The sequence below is a fragment of the Carcharodon carcharias genome, chromosome 9, assembly GCF_017639515.1.
Source record: "Carcharodon carcharias isolate sCarCar2 chromosome 9, sCarCar2.pri, whole genome shotgun sequence".
In the NCBI taxonomy this organism is placed as follows: Eukaryota; Metazoa; Chordata; class Chondrichthyes; order Lamniformes; family Lamnidae; genus Carcharodon; species Carcharodon carcharias.
This window is the reverse complement of record NC_054475.1, coordinates 27,816,215-27,834,603: the sequence shown is the minus strand read 5'-3', so window position 1 is coordinate 27,834,603 and position 18,389 is coordinate 27,816,215. Positions and strand designations below refer to the sequence as shown.

Sequence of the window (18,389 nt, the reverse complement as noted above, 5' to 3'; positions counted from 1 at the left end):
CAAGCTTGTATCCTTTGTTCTGCTTCTTCACTTCAAAGAAAACAATCACCACTGCACACCAGGTAGTGATATCCTTGTGCTATCTATGTGAAACACAAAAGAGGTATGTAGATTCCATTTGCTTGCAGATCTCTGGTGGGGTTTATTTATAACTAAATGAGCACAAGCAGTAGAGCAATTTCTAAGACACATCCTATTGTCTAGAATACTACAGGCCTAAGAGAGAGAGAGAAACAGTGGTTCCTGGACACATGGTGACATCCAAGTACCTGTTTCTTCTGCATGTTGAGCTTCTTAAAGGAACATCAGTCTTAGAGCGATACTACAACAGTAGCAAGCCACTTCATGGAGTCATTGAGGATGAATGAAATAAAATTGACAGATTCCAGGATGTTAATGTGCAACAGTTTGAAGACAAATAACCATCTCTTTTTTTCTATGATCAGTTCCTCTGGTCAGGTGATTTCAGGTGATGCTTGTGCCAGCACAGCCAGTCGCACTGTGAGTATTGCACAAGGTGAGCACCAGATCAATCAGATTGCACTGAATCCTGCTGGCACACTCCTCTATGCTGCTACTGGCAACTCTGTTCGGATCTGGGATCTTAAGAAGTAAGGCACCTTTCCTGAACATGTTTCATTGTTTTATTTTTATGTTGTGTACAAGTAATTTTAACCTTTCTCTATTTGATGAGATTGGAGATTCTTAAATAAAATGTACAGCTAATATGTTTGATTCTTCATTATTGATTATTCTTTGTATTTAAAAACTATATTAAAGATGATGAACTTATGAAATAGGATTTGTCCTTCAAAAAATGAATCACCTGCTGATTCCCAAAGCCACTCAAACATATACAAGGCAAAATTCAGACTGCTCCTTGCTTGCCTGATGGAGTCAGCTGCAACAACACTCAAGAATCTCAACATCTTCCAGGACAGAGAAGTCTATTACCTAATCAGCAATTCATATACTAGCCTAAACACCAATCCCCTCCACCACGAGCATTCAGTGTGTACTATCTACAGAATACAGCAGCAATTTGCACAAAGTGCATGGGAATACCATTGGCTCTACGATCTTGTCCAAATCACACAGCACCCTGAATTGGATACCATTCCTTCATCACGACTGGTTCACAATACTAGTACTTCCTGCCTAACAGCATTGTGGGAGCACCTTCAGCACATGGACAGCAGCAGTTCAAGAAGGCAGCTCACCACCACCTTCAAGGATAACCACAGATGATAAATAAATGCCAGCCTTGCTAATTAATTCACAACCTGAGAATTTTAAAAAATCAATAATTTCAATGGATCATAAAACTTAGGGGAATAAAGTGCTATTTCTTTTTCTTAGAATTTTGCTTTGTAGTGTAATTCAACTGTTACACTAGCTTGTATTCTTTCAGAATGCTGCTTTCCTCGGTTTGCAGAATCTTAGTTGTCTCACGCACTTCACTCCGTCCGGCCCTCTCAAGTATTAGTTTTTTTTCTTTGTCTTCATGTAGAATTCAACCTGTTGGGAAACTCACAGGCCACATTGGTCCAGTGATGTGCCTCACAGTGGAGAGAATGGCAACAAAACATGACCTGATCATCACTGGATCCAAAGATCACTATGTGAAGGTAATGTTCTTTGAGATCTAAACACAGCATTATAAACCACTACCTCATGCACTCCCAGTAGCAGCCCTTCATTTTGTTTAGACTAAAATCTAAGATGGAGAGAGTAGCAATTTACCCTTTAGGTTTCTGTCATTTGCAGCATTAAGTTACTGGTGTAATGAAAAATGAGCAGTATTTTAATTATATTTTAGCATCATGTTATACAGTCAAGTTACTATGGATTATTTGCCAGATTAACAAAATTCAATGATGTTCCGGGTTATACAAGACCAGTTCAGATTGAAACCGGTATTATCTTTTTAAATTGGTATTGAGTTTAACCTTATTGTAGAAATTCATCTTAGAGCAGGTTTATTGCCTACTGAAGCACACATTTGTTACAGCTGGCATTGTGATGATCTAGCTTCAGTTCACAGATCAAACTGTTACTGGCTGTTTCAGAAAACAGCCATTCTAGAAATAATGGGCTGAATTTTCATCCTCGAGACGGTAGTGGGAGTCAGGAAAATTCCTGCCTCAGCTTGCCCATCTCAGGAGAAAGTGCCAGGAAGGATGGTATTTTCATTGTGAGGTCGTAGGTCCAGGCTGCAGTGGGCCAGCCGACCCGGAAAAGAGTTCAGAGGCAGCCATAGGATCTGCCGGGTGCTGACGTGGGCTGTTTGAAAGGTCCACCTCAGTGCTGTAGGACTTTGTCCCGTTATAATGAAAAAACTAAGGCCCTCTAGCCCTTACGCCCTCACACGCCCTCACCCCCCACATGCCCATCCATGCCACTACATGCCTCCATGTCAAGGTATATCCAACCCACTCCTTATGGCCCCTCATGCCAAGCTATGCTACTTCTATGCTCATTCACCCATTTTACACTATATAGAGGCAATGATCTTTATAGTGACGCTAGTGTGTGTAAAAAAAACTTTTAAAAGTGGCTATATGTTGATAATTTTCCATTTTCTGAAAAAAAATCACCTTTTTACTACAGGTCAGTAAAAGTGTCAATCATCCAGACCCTTTAAAATATTAATATTTGAAACTACAAAGACTTGACATCTCTTTACCTTGTGTAAATAAACATTGTACAATTGAACAAAGAGGTCAGAGAAGCTGAGCTATCAATCAGGCAGTGTTTTCCTGGGATTCAGGTGTTTCTGTGTCCTCATTGATTTCTGGGCTCTTAGCCAAACCTCATCATATGTTCTTGGCGGAGAGCCCAGACAACCATTAGAGTACTGAGCTCCTGGGAAACCATTGTTTGATTGACAGCCCTGGTTCTCTGATCTCTCCTAATCCTTGTACAATGTTTATTTACACGAGATAAAAAGATTTGAAGTCCTTGCAGTTTAGACTATTAACAGTTTAAAGGGTCTGGATGATTGACACTTTTGTTGGCCTTCAGTGGAAAGTTAATCAATGAATGGCTTTTTAAAAAGCTATTTTGACACATCCTGTTGTCCCTATAGGGCTGAATGGTTCTATACAGTGGGTGGTGGGTGAATGGGCATTGATGTGCCATAGTTTGGGAGGCATGAGGGGCCATGGGGATTTTACGGGACATACCTTGGCATGGGAGGCATGATGAGGACCTTCTGAATATACCTTTCAAAAGGTTCCTTCATGCAGACTATGGTTCATTACACCTTTTGATGTGCCATGAACCACCACTCTGAAAAGCTGGCCCGACTCCATGAAAATTGCGGAGGAGGTGCCTATCTCCACAATGATGCCGGACAGGTCGGGAGTGCAGTGTGTGGGCTCATGACCCGAACCAGCCCACACCCTTAAAAGGCAGTCCTGAAGATTGAAACGCCGGGAATGGGGTCAGAAATCCTGGAATTGGGTCTCGGCCGCCATTTGCGCCACTTCACAGAATCTCCCCAGCTCCATGAAAATCCAGCTCTATGTTCCTTCAGAGTTTAATCTGAATTGAGGTTCCTTTTAATTACATTCTGAAAATGTTTGGATCTATATTAATTTATTAGATATTAACAACTATGTATCTGCTCTATAGAAGTTTGAAATTGCTGAAAACACTCTCGGAAATGTTGGTCCTACTCATAATTTTGAGCCTCCACACTATGATGGAATTGAATCTCTGGCAATCCATGCAGATATCCTATTTAGTGGATCTAGAGACAATGGAATTAAAAAATGGGACCTGGAACGGCAGGAGCAAATACAGGTACAAAAATGAATCTCTGACCCCTGCAATTGGAGCAAAGGGCTGCAGCTTATTTTTTAAATTTATTTTCTCCTGTTGCTTCAGATTTTCTGATGTAATAAACAGAAAACGTCTAACTGTTCACTATCATGTCCAGGGGAAACATTCCTGCAATGTTAACACCCCCATGTAGTTATATGATATGATATACACAACAATTTTTAGACACATTTATCTTGGCTGCTGCCATTAATAGTACCTGCACTTCCATAGAATGATAAATCATGCTGATCCAGTTTTGAACTTGCAGCCAATTCTACAGTAGAATACCCTTTAATAAATTTGAGTACTATGGACATATTATGGCATAAATGTATTTTTAATATGCCCATCCATATCTGGGCAGACATTTTGAAGATTATTGGTGGGACATCTATCAGGCATGTTTGCTGCAAAGCATTCCCTCATCATCAAAGCTTTCACTGGGATTTAACTGGGACTTAGATAGCAAATAGAAATGTCCATCCTCCTGTTTTAAAGAATATATTTTCTGTTATAACTTAATCTTCAATAGTAGTAATTTTAAGAAATAAATAATGGTACAGCAAATATCTATTTAAAGATATTTTTTGCTTCAGCATTTCTAGAGAAATCTGTTAATTTAGGTGAATAATGTTTTGTTACATTTTGATAAATATATTTAATTTTGTACTTTCATTTCATTTAGCAAATTCCTAACGCTCACAAGGATTGGGTATGTGCTTTGGCATTTGTACCTGGTCGCGATCTATTGCTGAGTGGTTGCCGAGGAGGAATGCTTAAAGTTTGGAACATAGACAACTTTACGCCATTGGGAGAGATCAGAGGCCATGACAGTCCTATTAATGCCATCTGCACAAACTCCAGCAGGATTTTCACCGCTTCAAGGTATGCCATGAACACTCATGCAGGTTTACAGAAATCAATTAAAGCAGTGACTCTGCCAAGAAGGACATGGTTGTTTAATGAGGGGGAAAATACTGCTGCAGGGTTTCAGTAAGTGGACAGAATCTTAGTTCTGGTCAATGATACACTGGTTAAAATGTTCTTTTTTCAGCTCTGTAGTGTAATTTAAAATGCCAAATAAGTATTGAAAAGAATATTTGCACCTGGCACAGTTCAATTTCTTTTTTTTTTTGCTAATTGACTGTTTTAGGATGCTTGAATTCTTAAGCTTGAATCAAGAATTCCTGTTTCTTTTAAGTTTCATTTAAAATGTTGAGGCATTATACCATACAGAACTCCATTCATAGGAAAGAGAAGAATATAATAATGTATGTCCTAAAAATGTGTTCAAAAAGATAGAATCAACACATTGTACTGTGGGATAAATCTGATATTTTAGTTTTTAATGGAAGTGTAGGCAAGAAACTAAAAAGTGGTTTTAACCAAGGCTGAAAAATAAATGGATCATTCAAATCAGTTTGTTAAAAAAAAATCATTGGTAAATTTAAATTTGCTAAACTTTTAAATATATAGAAAGAGATTATGTCCTGTGACCTTATCAGAAAATATAAGCTGTGAAACTAGAGGGAAGAAAGCTTAAATAATATGTTTGGAGAGCAGGTTAGATGATGGGAATTAAACTGTTTGATATCCAATACAAGACAGAGTTTCTAACATGACTAAACTGCTAACACCAACCGAATGGGCATGGGAGATGGTTCATAGCTATTCCAGAAACAGACATTACATACTGTGTTGACATCCTTCCCTGAAGATGGACATTTTCATTAAAATGATATTAATATTGTGATCAAAATTATTTTACTGGTAAGGGAGTTTAAATTTAATTTGCTTCAAAACCTTAGAGGTGATTTAAAATATAACTCACGTGTGGACTTTTTTTTTCCATTTATAAACACCTCATCCAATGATACAAATCACATTCACATTTATTATTATGTTGTTTCCAAGTAATGACGTGATGGTAACAAGGCATGCTTCTCCTCCCCCCACCAATTGTGAACAAGAGTGCCATCACCCTTTTTCATACAGCAAAATAGGTTTGCTTCTCATTGAGTTTTCCTCAAGACCCTTTTACTGCATTCGCTGTGTACTTATATATGGTGGGAAACCTGAATATCTCCTACTGGTTTATATACAACTTGTGTTCATCAAATATTAGCATGTTGTGACCTTAATATATTTACTGTTCTCATCCATGGTTGGACTCTTCCAGGAACTGCTGCTTTCACAGTTTTAGAAATAGATAAGGGCAAGAAAATTGAAAGTCTACATCATGAGCATGGCTCTTTGGCTTAATGGTTACACACTCTTAAATGGGTTGCTCTTGATTATTGAAAAAAACTTTGTATTTCTATAATTGTGCCTCAATCTAACCTAGGAGAGCATTTGGTGCTTTTGCTGAGAGCATACTAGAGGACAGCCTAATTTCATGACATAGCTATATACTTCTCCTTGAATGTTCAATAGCTGAATGATAAAAAGGAGAAACCTTTATTTGCAGTTCCTATGTTGGGCATCAACAGATCCTTGGGTCTTTTTTCTCTCTCACATCTTCCAATCTTGCATTATATCCCTTTATCTCTCTTTTTCTCTTTCCTTTCTGCTACAGCGATTGCCGGGTGAAGCTATGGAATTATGTTGCAGGCCTTACTCCTTGTTTGCCTCGACGTGTCCTTGCCATTAAGAGCCATGCCAGTAGCATACCTTAATCTCCTGATTTCTGCTCTGCTCCGTACTTGATTCTTCTTTGCTGCTCATTGGTATGGTGATTTGTCTTCTAAGCCTTTCTGAATAACAGTGAAAACCATAAATTTCATTATTTTGAAAATTAAGTCCAGAAGGTTTTTTGAAGCTGATATGCATTTTAATGACACACAATTTAGTTTCTCTTGGTATCCCATTTCTTCACGTTCCTCTAACAATGGGTTATTCTGTGGCAGATGATTTTTTTTTGTTAGATTCAAGTATTGACACGCTTTTCTGAGCATTTTTAGCCTTTTAAGACAAGAGGTGCTTGTCATGTTAAGGAATAAAAAAATTCTTCCACTGGAATACTGAACATCCACTCAGTGGACTGAAATATAAGGTTGAATTTTACCAGCCCTCTGGAAAATCCCAGTCATAGGGCTGGATTTTATGTGCCCTGGTGGATGTGTTTCCTATAGGGGTGGTAAAATGGCACGGGCGGGCTCACCCCAAAATACAGGGAGGGTGGGCACCAAAATCGGCAACCTGCCAGCCATATTAAAATGACCATTTGAGGGTCAATTAGCATTGTTATCAAGCCTATTGACCTGAATAATACGCTGCCCACACCATAATATGTTTGGCGTGGGCAGCAGGGTGGGAGTGGGAAGCCTAATTCTTAACCTCAAATAGTTAAAGGGCAGCAAGATAGGTGGAGGAGTCGATCTTCAGGGGCTGCCCTTTGTCGATCACGGGGTAGTCTCCCTTATACAGAACCTCCCCCTTCTGTCCTATCCACTCCCTCTCTTAAACCCACCCTCTACCACCAACTGCCCCTCTCCCTAACGCTCCCAGACCCTCTCAGCCCAAGACCTTGGACTTACCTGTTCCGGGGATCCTAGGCCTTGGGCTCCTCTCTCCAGCTGCAGTCCTGGCAGCTGCCAATAACTCCCTGCTGGCACTGCCAGGAATGATGGAGCTGCTGGCCAAGCGGATTGGCCAGCAGCTCCAAAAGGCAGGACTTCTGCCCCAATGAGAGGTGGAGGACCCACTACTCAGCCCTCGTTAATGAGCTCCGCAGCGCTTTAATGCGACGGAGCTGCTCGGCATGTTATCGGTTGGCTTCACTCCAATATAGTTTCTGGGTGGGGGTGGCATGCTGTCTGCAACCCCGTATTATTCAGCCCATTGACTCGAGCCAAAATCCCTCTTCAACCTCTGCTGCCCGCTCTGGCAAATCTGACCAATTTTCAACCTACTTTTTACAGAAGCATGTGAAATCCAAATCAATACTTGAAATTCATTTTGAGCCATACATCTGTTCATGCCACCTTTAAATTGGAAAGCATTACAATTTTAAATGTAACTCAGTCATCCTTTATTTATTACACCCCTTCCATGTTCTACTATAACCACTGAGGTGTGGGAATAATATTAACACCAAGTAAAATCTGCACATTTTTTTTAAACATATTTCCTTCCATTCCCTTTTTGTTTTATATTCTATATTTTTTCATCCATGCATCTTCATGCTAATTGTTTCATCCCTGAATGCACACAATTCTTGAGCTTTGAATAGCTGAACAAAATCTGTGAAGGTATATGTTGCCTGGAACTACAGCGTACAATTAGTTTTCTTCTAAACTGTTGACAGCAGATACCTAATTGTGTGAAGGGCGTAATTACGTTATTAGAAGGTGGCAAGAGATCTAAATTTTTGCAATTCCAGGGGGAAAAATATGGCATATATAGCAGTTTATTGGAATTCAAATAATTTTGTACTTAGGTAGCTATTTCTATTTTTGGTAAACCAAAGTAAAATGATTCTTTTGTCAATATCATAAATGTAATGTTTTTCCTTTTGAAATAATTCAAGCATTCGCAGCCTTTTAGTTGATTCTCCCAGTGACCTTTGAATGACTTGATGCTTTTCAGCTGCATTTAATTTTTAAAAAATGGGTGATGAGGACTGAATAGAGGAGAGGAGAAATGTGTCTAATTTGTGCTTCCTGTTGAACAAACATAGATTGGCACTGATTGTTATCCACGACTTACACTAGGCTAGTTTTTTAACATCAGAAAATGATATAAATGATTGTTAGAAATGCTTCACAGGCACGGAGAGGAGAGCAACATTTCAATAAAAAAACTTTATGACAAATGAGAATTTGCTGTGAGCATGTAATTAAACTCAGTTAAATAAAACTAATTGCAGGTCTTTGTGGTGGAGCATAAAATGGGAGGATAAAAATGCATTTCTAACTAGAAAGGGATAAGTCGAAGAACATAATAAGAGCAGGGGTATGGCACTTGGCTCCTCGAGCCTGCCCTGCCATTCAATAAGATAATGACTGATCTGATTGCAGCTTTAACTTCACTTTCCCAACTGCCCCCTGTAACCCTTGACTCCCTTGTCAATTAAAAAAAATGTCTAACACAGCCTTGAATATATTCAATGGCCCAAACTCCACTGCTTGATGGGGATGAGAATTATAAATGCTAACAATCCTCTGAGAGAAGAAATTCCTCCACCTTTATTTTAAGTGTGTGCCTCCTTATTTTGAATCTGTAGCCCTAGTTCTAGATTCACCCACAAGAGGAAACATCCTCTCAGCATCCAACCTATTAAGCCCCCTCAGAATATTTTATGTTTCAGTAAAATCACTCACATTCTTCTAAACTAGAAGCAATGAGTAGATATGAATTATTTGTGGCCATTTTGAACCAGGATAATAAGTTTGAGTGCCTCATTAGAATAGAGTATTATACCAGAACTGGACTGAGAAAGTCATAGAAAGTGCATTGTTTTGAAACCTCTACCATCTCACCTGAAAATGCCTTATAGATGGCAAATCTCAGAAGGGCAAACGAGAAAAAGCCTTAGCTATGGAAAAAGATAAGGAACAATCCATTGTAAGAATAATTAATTGAAAGAGGGACAATTTCAGTGCGATGAGAAAGTATCTGTGCCAGGTAAATTGGAATCCAAGATTGGCAGTCAAAGCTGTAAATGAATATTGGGCTGCATATAAACAGGAGACGGTACAGTCAAAGTACATTCCCAAGAGGGAGCAACATGGGGTAACTAGAGCCAGTGTTCTTTGGATTACGAAAGGGAAAGAGAGTAAGAGCCAAGCAAAACCAGGGTGCATATGACAGATGTCAGGTTGATAATTCAGGCTGAATATAGAAAATTGAGAGGGGAAGTGAGAAAGGAAATAAGAGAGGCAAAACGAAAATATGAGAGGAGACTAGCAGCTAGCATAAAAGGGAATCAGAAAGTCTTCTCTAGGCATATGAGTAGTAAAAAGGTATTGGAGGAGAAATAGGGCCAATTGGGGACCAAAAAGGGGATCTATGCATGAAGGCAGAGAGAATGGATGAGATACTAAATGAGTACTTTGCATTTGTCCTTGCCAAGGAAGAAGATGCTGCCAAAGTCATAGTGAAAGAGGAGATAGTTGAGATACAGGATGGACCAAAAATTGCTAGAGGATATATTAGAAAGCCTGTATTTAAAGTTGATAATTCACCAGGGCCGTCTGGGATGATTCATAGGATGCTGAGGGAAGTAAGGGTGGAAATTGCGGAGGCACTTGCCGTAATATCCCAAATCTCCTTAAATACGTGGGGGGATGCCAGAGGACTAGATAATTTCAAATGTTACACTCTTAGTAAAAACATGTGTTAAGATAAACCCAGTAGCTACAATCCAGTCAATTTGATCTTGGTGGTGGGAAAGTTCTTGAAGATGAAAATCTAGGACAATATGAACCCGCACTTAGCCAAGTGTGGAATAATTAAGGAAAGCTAGTAGGGATTTGTGAAAAGCAACTTTGCATTCCACTAACTTGATAGAGTTTTTTGATGAGGTAACAGAGAAGGTATGTGAGGGGAATGCAGTTGATATGTTTTACATGGACTTCCAAAATATGCCTGATAAAGTGCCACATAACAGGCTTGACAATCAGCATGGCTTTATCAGAGGGAGGTCATGCCTAACAAATTTGATTGAATTTTTTGAGGAGGTGACCAGGTTTGTAGATGAGGGTAGTGCAGTTGATGTAATTTACATGAATTTCAGCAAAGCCTTTGACAAGGTCCCACATGGGAGACTTATAAAGAAAGCAAATGCACATGGGATACAGGGTAATTTGATAAGGTGGATTCAAAATTGGCTTAGTTGCAGGAGACAGAGGGTGATGACAGAAGGATGTTTTAGTGACTGGAAGCCAGTGTCCAGTGGCATACCACAGGGATCTATGCTGGGTCCCCTATTATTTGTTATTTATATAAATGGCATAGATGACTATGTGGGGGGTATGATTAGTAAGTTTGCAGATGATACAAAGATTGGCTGGGTGGTTAACAATGAGGTTGAGTGTCTTGGGCTACAGAAAGATATAGACAGGATGGGCAAATGGGCAGATACGTGGTAGATGGAATTTAACCCTGAAAAGTGTGAGGTGATACACTTTGGAAGGAGTAATTTGACATGGAAGTATTCAATGAACAGCATGACACTAGGAAGTTCTGAGGGACAAAGGGACCTTGGTGTCCATAGATCTCTGAAGGCAGAGAGGCATGTTAATGGGGTAGTGAAAAAGGTATATGGGGCATTTGCCTTTATCAATCAAAGCATAAATTGCAAAAGTAGGGAGGTCATGTTGGAATTGTATAGAACCTTGGTGAGACCACAGCTGAAGTACTATGTGCAGTTCTGGTCGCCACATGTGATTGCACAGGACGGGGTGCAGAGTAGATTCACCAGGATGTTGCCTGGGATGAAACATCTAAGTTATGAAGAGAGGTTGGATAGACTTGGGTTGTTTTCATTGGAGCAGAGAAGACTGAGGGGTGACCTGATCAAGGTTTACAAGATTATGAGGGGCATGGACAGGGTGGATAGGGAGTAGCTGTTCCCCTTAGTTGAAGGGTCAGTCACAAGGGGACATTAGTTCAAGGTGAGGGGCAGGAGGTTTAGGGGGGATGTGAGGAAAAACTTGTTTACCCAGAGGGTGGTGACGGTCTGGAGTGCACTGCCTGGGAGGGTGGTGGAGGCGGGTTGCCTCACATCCTTTAAAAAGTACCTGGATGAGCACTTGGCACGTCATAACATTCCACGCTATGGGTCAAGTGCTGGTAAATGGGATTAAGTAGGTAGGTCATTTGTTTCTCACATGTCAGTGCAGACTCAATGGGCCGAAGGGCCTTTTCTGTACTGTGTGATTCTGTGATCTGTGACAATAAATTTGAAACCTATGATGCCATGGATACAAGTTAGCTGAGTGACAGGAAACAAAGTGCTGAATTTTTTTTTTTGCAGACTGGAAGGTATACAGTGGAATTTCACAGGTGTCCAGACCAGGACCACTTCTTTTCTTGAGATATGTTAATGACTTGTGTATTATACAGGGCACAATTTCCAAATTTGCAGATGACACAAAATTTGGAAGTGTTGTGAACTATCAGGAAGATAGTGATAAATTTCAAGAGGACATAGACAGGCATTTGAAATGGATGGGCACCTGGTAGATAAAATTAAATGCAAAGAAATGTGAAATGGGAAGAACAAAGGGAGACAATATAAAATAATGGGTGCAAATCTAAAAGGGGTACAAGAACAAAGAGACCAGTGGCAGGAAAGTTGGAGGGTGAACCTTCAAATATAGGATGCTGTGCCATCGGTGGTGTGTCTCTCACCTTCCTGCCTGCCCCCTACCCTGATTTTATGAGCATAGTTGAAGTTCTTAAGTGGCAATTAGTATCCACTTAAGGGCCTCATTTTGCCACTGCTTCAATTTAATGGGTGGTGGGAGAGGCTTGCTCCCAACATGTAGCCCGGCAGGTTTGTGGCTAGTCAAAGTGGGGGTGGTGGGTCCTGCTTTCTGAGCCCACAGTGGCAATTGCAGGCCCACCCCCCACTGCCCTCACAGTTTTCTCTCCACGTATCTACCCTCTTCCTCCCCATCCTGTCCAACATGCTCACCAACCCCCTTCTTGGGGGTGATCCCGGTGAGATCCACTCGACTTACTTGTAGGTCTGGGTCCATCGCTGAACAACTTGATTTTGTTGGTGCAGTACCGGCAGTGGCCACTGCTCCCGATTCTGATGTTGGCTGATTGGTCAGTATCTGAATGAGGTGGGACTTTCTCCTGGACAGGGGGGGAAGAGGTCTTTTCTCATAACAATTAAAGCCCTGTCAGCCAAAAATTGGAAGCAAGGTGAGCCAGCCAACCAGAGGTGGGCTTGCCCCTGACATTCATGCTGAGCTGTGGGGGACCTACCCTCAGCATGAAATCCAGTCCCCAGGAGCACACTTGCACAAAATGTTGAAGTTGACAGGGCAATTTGAGAAATTGGTCAAATAGGCTGGTAGGCTTCATCAAGAGAGGCAAAGAGTGTAAAAGCAAGGATGTTATGAGGAACCTTTATAAAGCACTGGCTTGGCCTCAACTGGAAAGTCATTTCCAATTCTGGGCACCACATTTCAAGAAGGTTATGACGGCTTTAGAGGGGATCCAGATAAGATTTACAAGAATTCTTTTAGGGATGAGGCACTTCAATTACATAGATAGATTGGAGAAGCTGATGTTATCTCCTTAGAGAAGTGAAGGTAGAGAATGTTGAGAGGTGATTAGATTGACGTCCTCTTAAGTCGTGAGGAATCTAGGCAGAGTGGAGGAAGAGAGAATCTGTTCCCATTGGCAGAAGAGTTAAGAACCAGAGGACACCAATGTCAGGAGATTGGCAAAGAATCAAAGGTGACATGAGGAAATGGTTTTTAATGCAGGATCTGGAATGCACTGCCTGAGAGAGTGGTAAAAGTTGCCTCAAGTGTGGCTTTCAAAAGGAAATTGGATAAGCACCCAAAGAGAAAAAAACTTGCAGGACTACATGCAAAGAGCGAGGGAGTGGGACAGACTGAGTTGCTCTTGCAGAGAGCTGGCATAGTCACAGCAGGGCCAAATGATCTCCTTATGTGCTGTAACCATTTGATGATTCTATGGCTTTCTAGCCTGTTTTTATGTCTTAAGGCAATTAATATATTTATAATGCCAACAGATGGAAAATTGAAAGGGATTCAACTATTTTCTAACAATGTATTTTCATGGTGTAGCAAGGGGTTCTTGATCAAAATGTGTTTTCTTAATGTGTCTTTCATTTATTTTTTTCAGCGACTGCACAGTAAAAACTTGGAACTCAAAAGGATTAACAAATGGGCACATGTTGAACATTAGAGACATTAGTCAAGAATTGTCTGACAGCATCTAATTGTATTTAATTCAACAAACTATTTAAAGCAGAATAATGATGGTTTGGAATGAAACGAAAGCCATGCTAACAAGGATTTCTGAGCTGAAGAAGAAAAGCAATTTTTTCCCTGTTGTGAACTGATGTGCAGCATGAAAAGACAGCAAGCAATAATTCTGCAAGTATCTTATTTGAAATGCAATTCTCAACAGCACTAACAGTGATGTCCTTGTAACAATAAAAATATTGGACTGCACTCAGGCTTTGTGAGTCAGACCAAACCATATGTAGGTTTAAGAGTGCAGTTATCTTTTACACAGACATTGCTCCTTGAAGATTTATGCTGCTTTTATTATACTGCAAATCATAACTACTCCCCTTGAACTTACCCTCCAATTCCATTTACCTCCAATTTAGCACAACAGTATAAATGGAAGAAAATAACTTCCATCAAAGAGTACTAGATGTATTATATTGTGTTTGGATGTAAAAGTCTGCCATAAGTGAAGAACGTGAAAAACTTGGCCCTTGGCTTCACCAGTTTTGACTACTAATGATTTAGTGATCTTATTAGAGGAAAAACAACTATTCAAGGGTTGCATGATAGTGCTGTCATCTTGTGATTGTGTTGCTTAGATGTTGCAGCTCATCACTGATTCCTTGCAGACATGGAAACATAGAAAATAGGGGCAGGAGTAAGTCATTTTGCCCTACGGTGGACAAGGACAGCAAGGTCCCTTTGTACATCAACATTTCCCACTCAGCCACCATTTAAATAATACTCTGCCATTCTGTTTTTCCTACCAAAGTGGATAACTTCACGCTTATCCACATTATACTACATCTGCCATGTATTTGTCCCTCACTCAGCTTGTCTAAATCATCTTGAAGCCTCTTTCCATCCTCCTCACCACTCACATTTCCACCTAGCTTCTTGTCATCAGCAAACTTGGAAACATTACATTTGTTTCCCTCATTTAAACCATTGATATGTATTGTGAATAGCTGGGACCCAAGCACTGATCCCTGCAGTATGACACTAGTTATCGCTTGTCATGCCAAAAAAAACCCATTTATTTCTACTCTCTGACTCCTGTCTGCTAACCAATTCTCAATTCACACCAATATATTACCCCAGTCCCATGTGCTTTAATTTTGTACATGAACCTCTTATGTGGGACTTTATCAAAAGCTTTTTGAAAATCTAAATACACCACATTCACTGGTTCTCCCTTAACTATTCTACTAGTTACAACCTCAAAAAACTCCAGCAGGTTTGTCAAAACATGATTTCCCTTTCATAAATCCATGTTGACTTTGTCTAATCCCACTGATATTTTCTAAGTGCCCTGTTGTCACATCCTTTATAATAGACTGTAGCATTTTCCCTACTACTGGTGTTAGGCTAATCGGTCTATAATTCCCTTTTTTCTCCCTCCCTCCTTTTTTAAATAGTGGGGTTACATTTGCCACCCTGTAGTCAGCCAGACTGTACCCGAATCTACAGAATTTTGGAAGATGACAACCAACGCATTCGTTATTTCCATGGCCACCTCCTTTACCCTGGGATGTAGATTTACAGGCTCTGGGGATTTATCAGCTTCCCATACCAATAATTTTACCAGCACTAATTTTTACTAATGCTAATTTCCTTCACTTCCTCCTTCTCAATAGATGCTTGGTTCCCTTGCATTTCTAGGAAATTGTTTGTGTCTCCTTCCATGAACACAGAACTAAAGTATTTGTTTCAAAAACAAAAATACCTGGAAAAACTCAGCAGGTCTGACAGCATCTGTGGAGAGGAATACAATTAACATTTTGAGTCCGTATGAACGAAGGAAAAATAGAAATGATGTGAAATATGAGCTGGCTTAAGGGGGGTGTGGGACAGAAATCTGCAGAAACTCCAGCATCCGCAGTTGTTTGCTTTTATTAATGTATTTGTTTAAATGCCCGGCCATTTCCTTGTTCTCCTTTATAAATTCTCGCATTTCGGACTGTAAGGGACCTACATTTGCCTTCACTAATCTTTTTGTTTTTGCATACTTATCGAAACTTTTACAGTCTGCTTTTATGTTTCGTGCAAGTTCAATCTCATACTCTATTTTTTCCCTCTTACTCAATCTCTTGCCCCTCCTTTGCTGAATTCCAAACTGCTCCCAATCCTCGGTCCTGCTGCATTTTTAAGCAACTTTATATGACTCCTCTTTGGGTCTAATACTATCCTTAATTACTTTACATAAGTATTAACTCTAAATATAGAAAAGACCAGTCCACTCAGATGATTTAACTATCCTGGAAGAGCTGGTCTTCAGAATAGCCTTTCTTAAACAAATTATGGATAAGCAAACAGACATTACGGCCAGGATTTTCCACCCCTGTCATGGGCAGGACCCGTTGCGGGTGAGACTGCGCCCCAGCCAGAAGTCCATTGATTTGCGTTGGGACCAGAAGGTCGCGGTGGCGGGTGGGTGTGGAAAATCCCTCCATACAGCTCAAAAAAACCTTCCCTAAAACACTGCTTTAGTCACTAAGTAATATTTATCTGTCACCTTCCCTGAAACGTAAAAGGTCTTCACTTGTTCTTGGAACCATCTACATATCCTTGTCATAAAATATCAATGACTGGCATCACAAGGTGGGGGCGCGGTGGTGGCGTAGTGGTGCTGTCACAGGACTGGTAATCTAGCCTGGGGACCTGGGTTCAAATCCCACCACAACAGATGGTGGAATTTGAATTCAATAAATAACTGGAATTAAAAGTCTAATGATGACCATGAAACCATTGTCGATTGTTGTAAAAACCCATCTGGTTCACTGATGTCCTTTTCCCTTTGACTCTTAAAAGTGCCCCCTGAACAAGGGCAATTAGGGATGGGCAATAAATGCTGGCCTAGTCAGCGATGCCCACATCCCACAAACGAATAAAAAAAAAAAATCAACTGAGTGTTATGGATAAGGAAAATAATCCTTAGATGTAATATTAAGATGTAATATAGATGTAAACTAGATTTCACCAGTGCTTGGTACTTCTGGACCAGAACACAATGCACCTGAACACATTGGATGCCTTCAGTCACCAATGCCTTGGAAGGTTGAGTAATACTGGTGGAATTGAGTTTCCACGATTGAACTAAAGTACTAGTGCTAGTAAAGTAGTACACCAATGCACTAAATAACATTTTTCCTGTATAGTCCCCAGGTCCCCATTAAAGAGAATTGAGATTCCTAACTGTTCATATACTTTGTGGCATTCTCTCAAGGTAAACCTTTATGCAATGGAGAGTTAATGCCTGCATCTCATAAGCTTGACAGTGCCTTCCAGATACATTGACATAGCACTGAGACAAATCTTCAGCCTTAAAACCTTGAGATCAGTGGGGACCTCACTGACCTAAATAACATAAGTTGAATAATCCCAGCAATGATTGCAGGTATTTTTTTCATGGGATGTGGATGCAAGGCCAGCATTAATTGCCCTTGAACTGAGTAGGTTACTAGGGCATTTAAGAGCCAGGCACATTGCTGTGGGTCTTGAGTCACATGTATGCTAGACCAGGTAAGAATGGCAGATTTCCTTCCTTAAAGGACGTTATGAGATGAGTTTTTACAACATTCACTTGTAGCTTCCTGTCACCATTATTGAGACTAGTTTTAATTCCAGGTTATTTAATTAATGAATTGAATTTAAATTCCATCAGCTGCCATGGTGGAATTTGAACCCACATCCCCAGAATATTAGCCTAGTCATCTGGAATTCTACCCCAGTAACATCACCACTATGCCACCATCTCTGCCCAGGTGTAGTGACTTCCATTTTTTAAATCATCTACATGGCATTTCTTTAATATCTATCTTTATTCATCTATTTCTTCCCCTACAATTACACATGATTGCACTTACCAAATGGAGCTAAGCTTGCAAGCAGCAGCTCATTTTGCATATATTTTTGAGACCTTTGGGCCTTGATTTTAACCCATACAAAACCCATTCAGAAACACTTTGACTGGGTCCCTGGTCTTTGACTCCCTGAATCTAAAAGGTCCAGACATCCTCCAAAAGTAGTTAATTCTGTGATAGAGTCAGTGTTGGCATACCCTTAATGCTTAGTAGCCCTCTTACAGGGGCTATTCACTATTGGTTTTTGCAAGTCAAAAGATAAAAAATTTGCAGGAATTCTCACTTTTCCTACCTCAAACAGTTCTAGGAAAAACAGCTCAGCTTCTTGACTCTCCTTTTACTGGCTGTGGAAAATGCTATATATGGTTAGTATTACAGTGATCAATATTTATTTATCTGAGCAGTTTCCTTGAGCAGTATATTGTGCTAGATGCAGAATAAAGGCATGATTTGTAACTACCTATCCTTTTTGAGGTGAAAATTAGGGTTTCCTTTAATAAGCTGTGGTAAAACAAAATCATAATTTTATTTTTTGCTCTGTATCCTATTTGATCTAAATATAACAAAATTAGTTTATTTTTAAGAAACAATATCTCATGTTTGCCTTGTAGACTTCAGGGGATCTTTTTTTACAATGCGCCTTGTGATAGACAAAGTTCATTGAAAACCCTTCCCTGGCTGTTTTTCTTATATAACGATTCAATCTTGGGCGTATAAAATCAGAACAGAACATTTTAATTTAAAAGAAAATGTT

General features: G+C 40.0%; 1 protein-coding gene across 4 annotated transcripts in view; it reads left to right on the top strand.

Annotated features, from left to right (window-relative positions):
• The window catches only part of kif21b (kinesin family member 21B), a 183,830-nt gene extending 169,257 nt beyond the window's left edge, over positions 1 to 14,573 (top strand). For 3 of the 4 annotated variants that reach the window (XM_041196212.1, XM_041196210.1, XM_041196213.1), the window contains 5 exons: positions 447 to 611; positions 1,511 to 1,628; positions 3,637 to 3,807; positions 4,514 to 4,713; positions 6,404 to 6,503. In XM_041196212.1, coding sequence (XP_041052146.1) covers positions 447 to 611; positions 1,511 to 1,628; positions 3,637 to 3,807; positions 4,514 to 4,713; positions 6,404 to 6,503 — 754 coding nt within the window. Of the gene's footprint in view, positions 1 to 446; positions 612 to 1,510; positions 1,629 to 3,636; positions 3,808 to 4,513; positions 4,714 to 6,403; positions 6,504 to 13,659 lie in introns of those variants that run through there. The other variant, XM_041196211.1, reaches the window with a different exon arrangement.
• Positions 14,574 to 18,389: the final 3,816 nt, after the last annotated feature.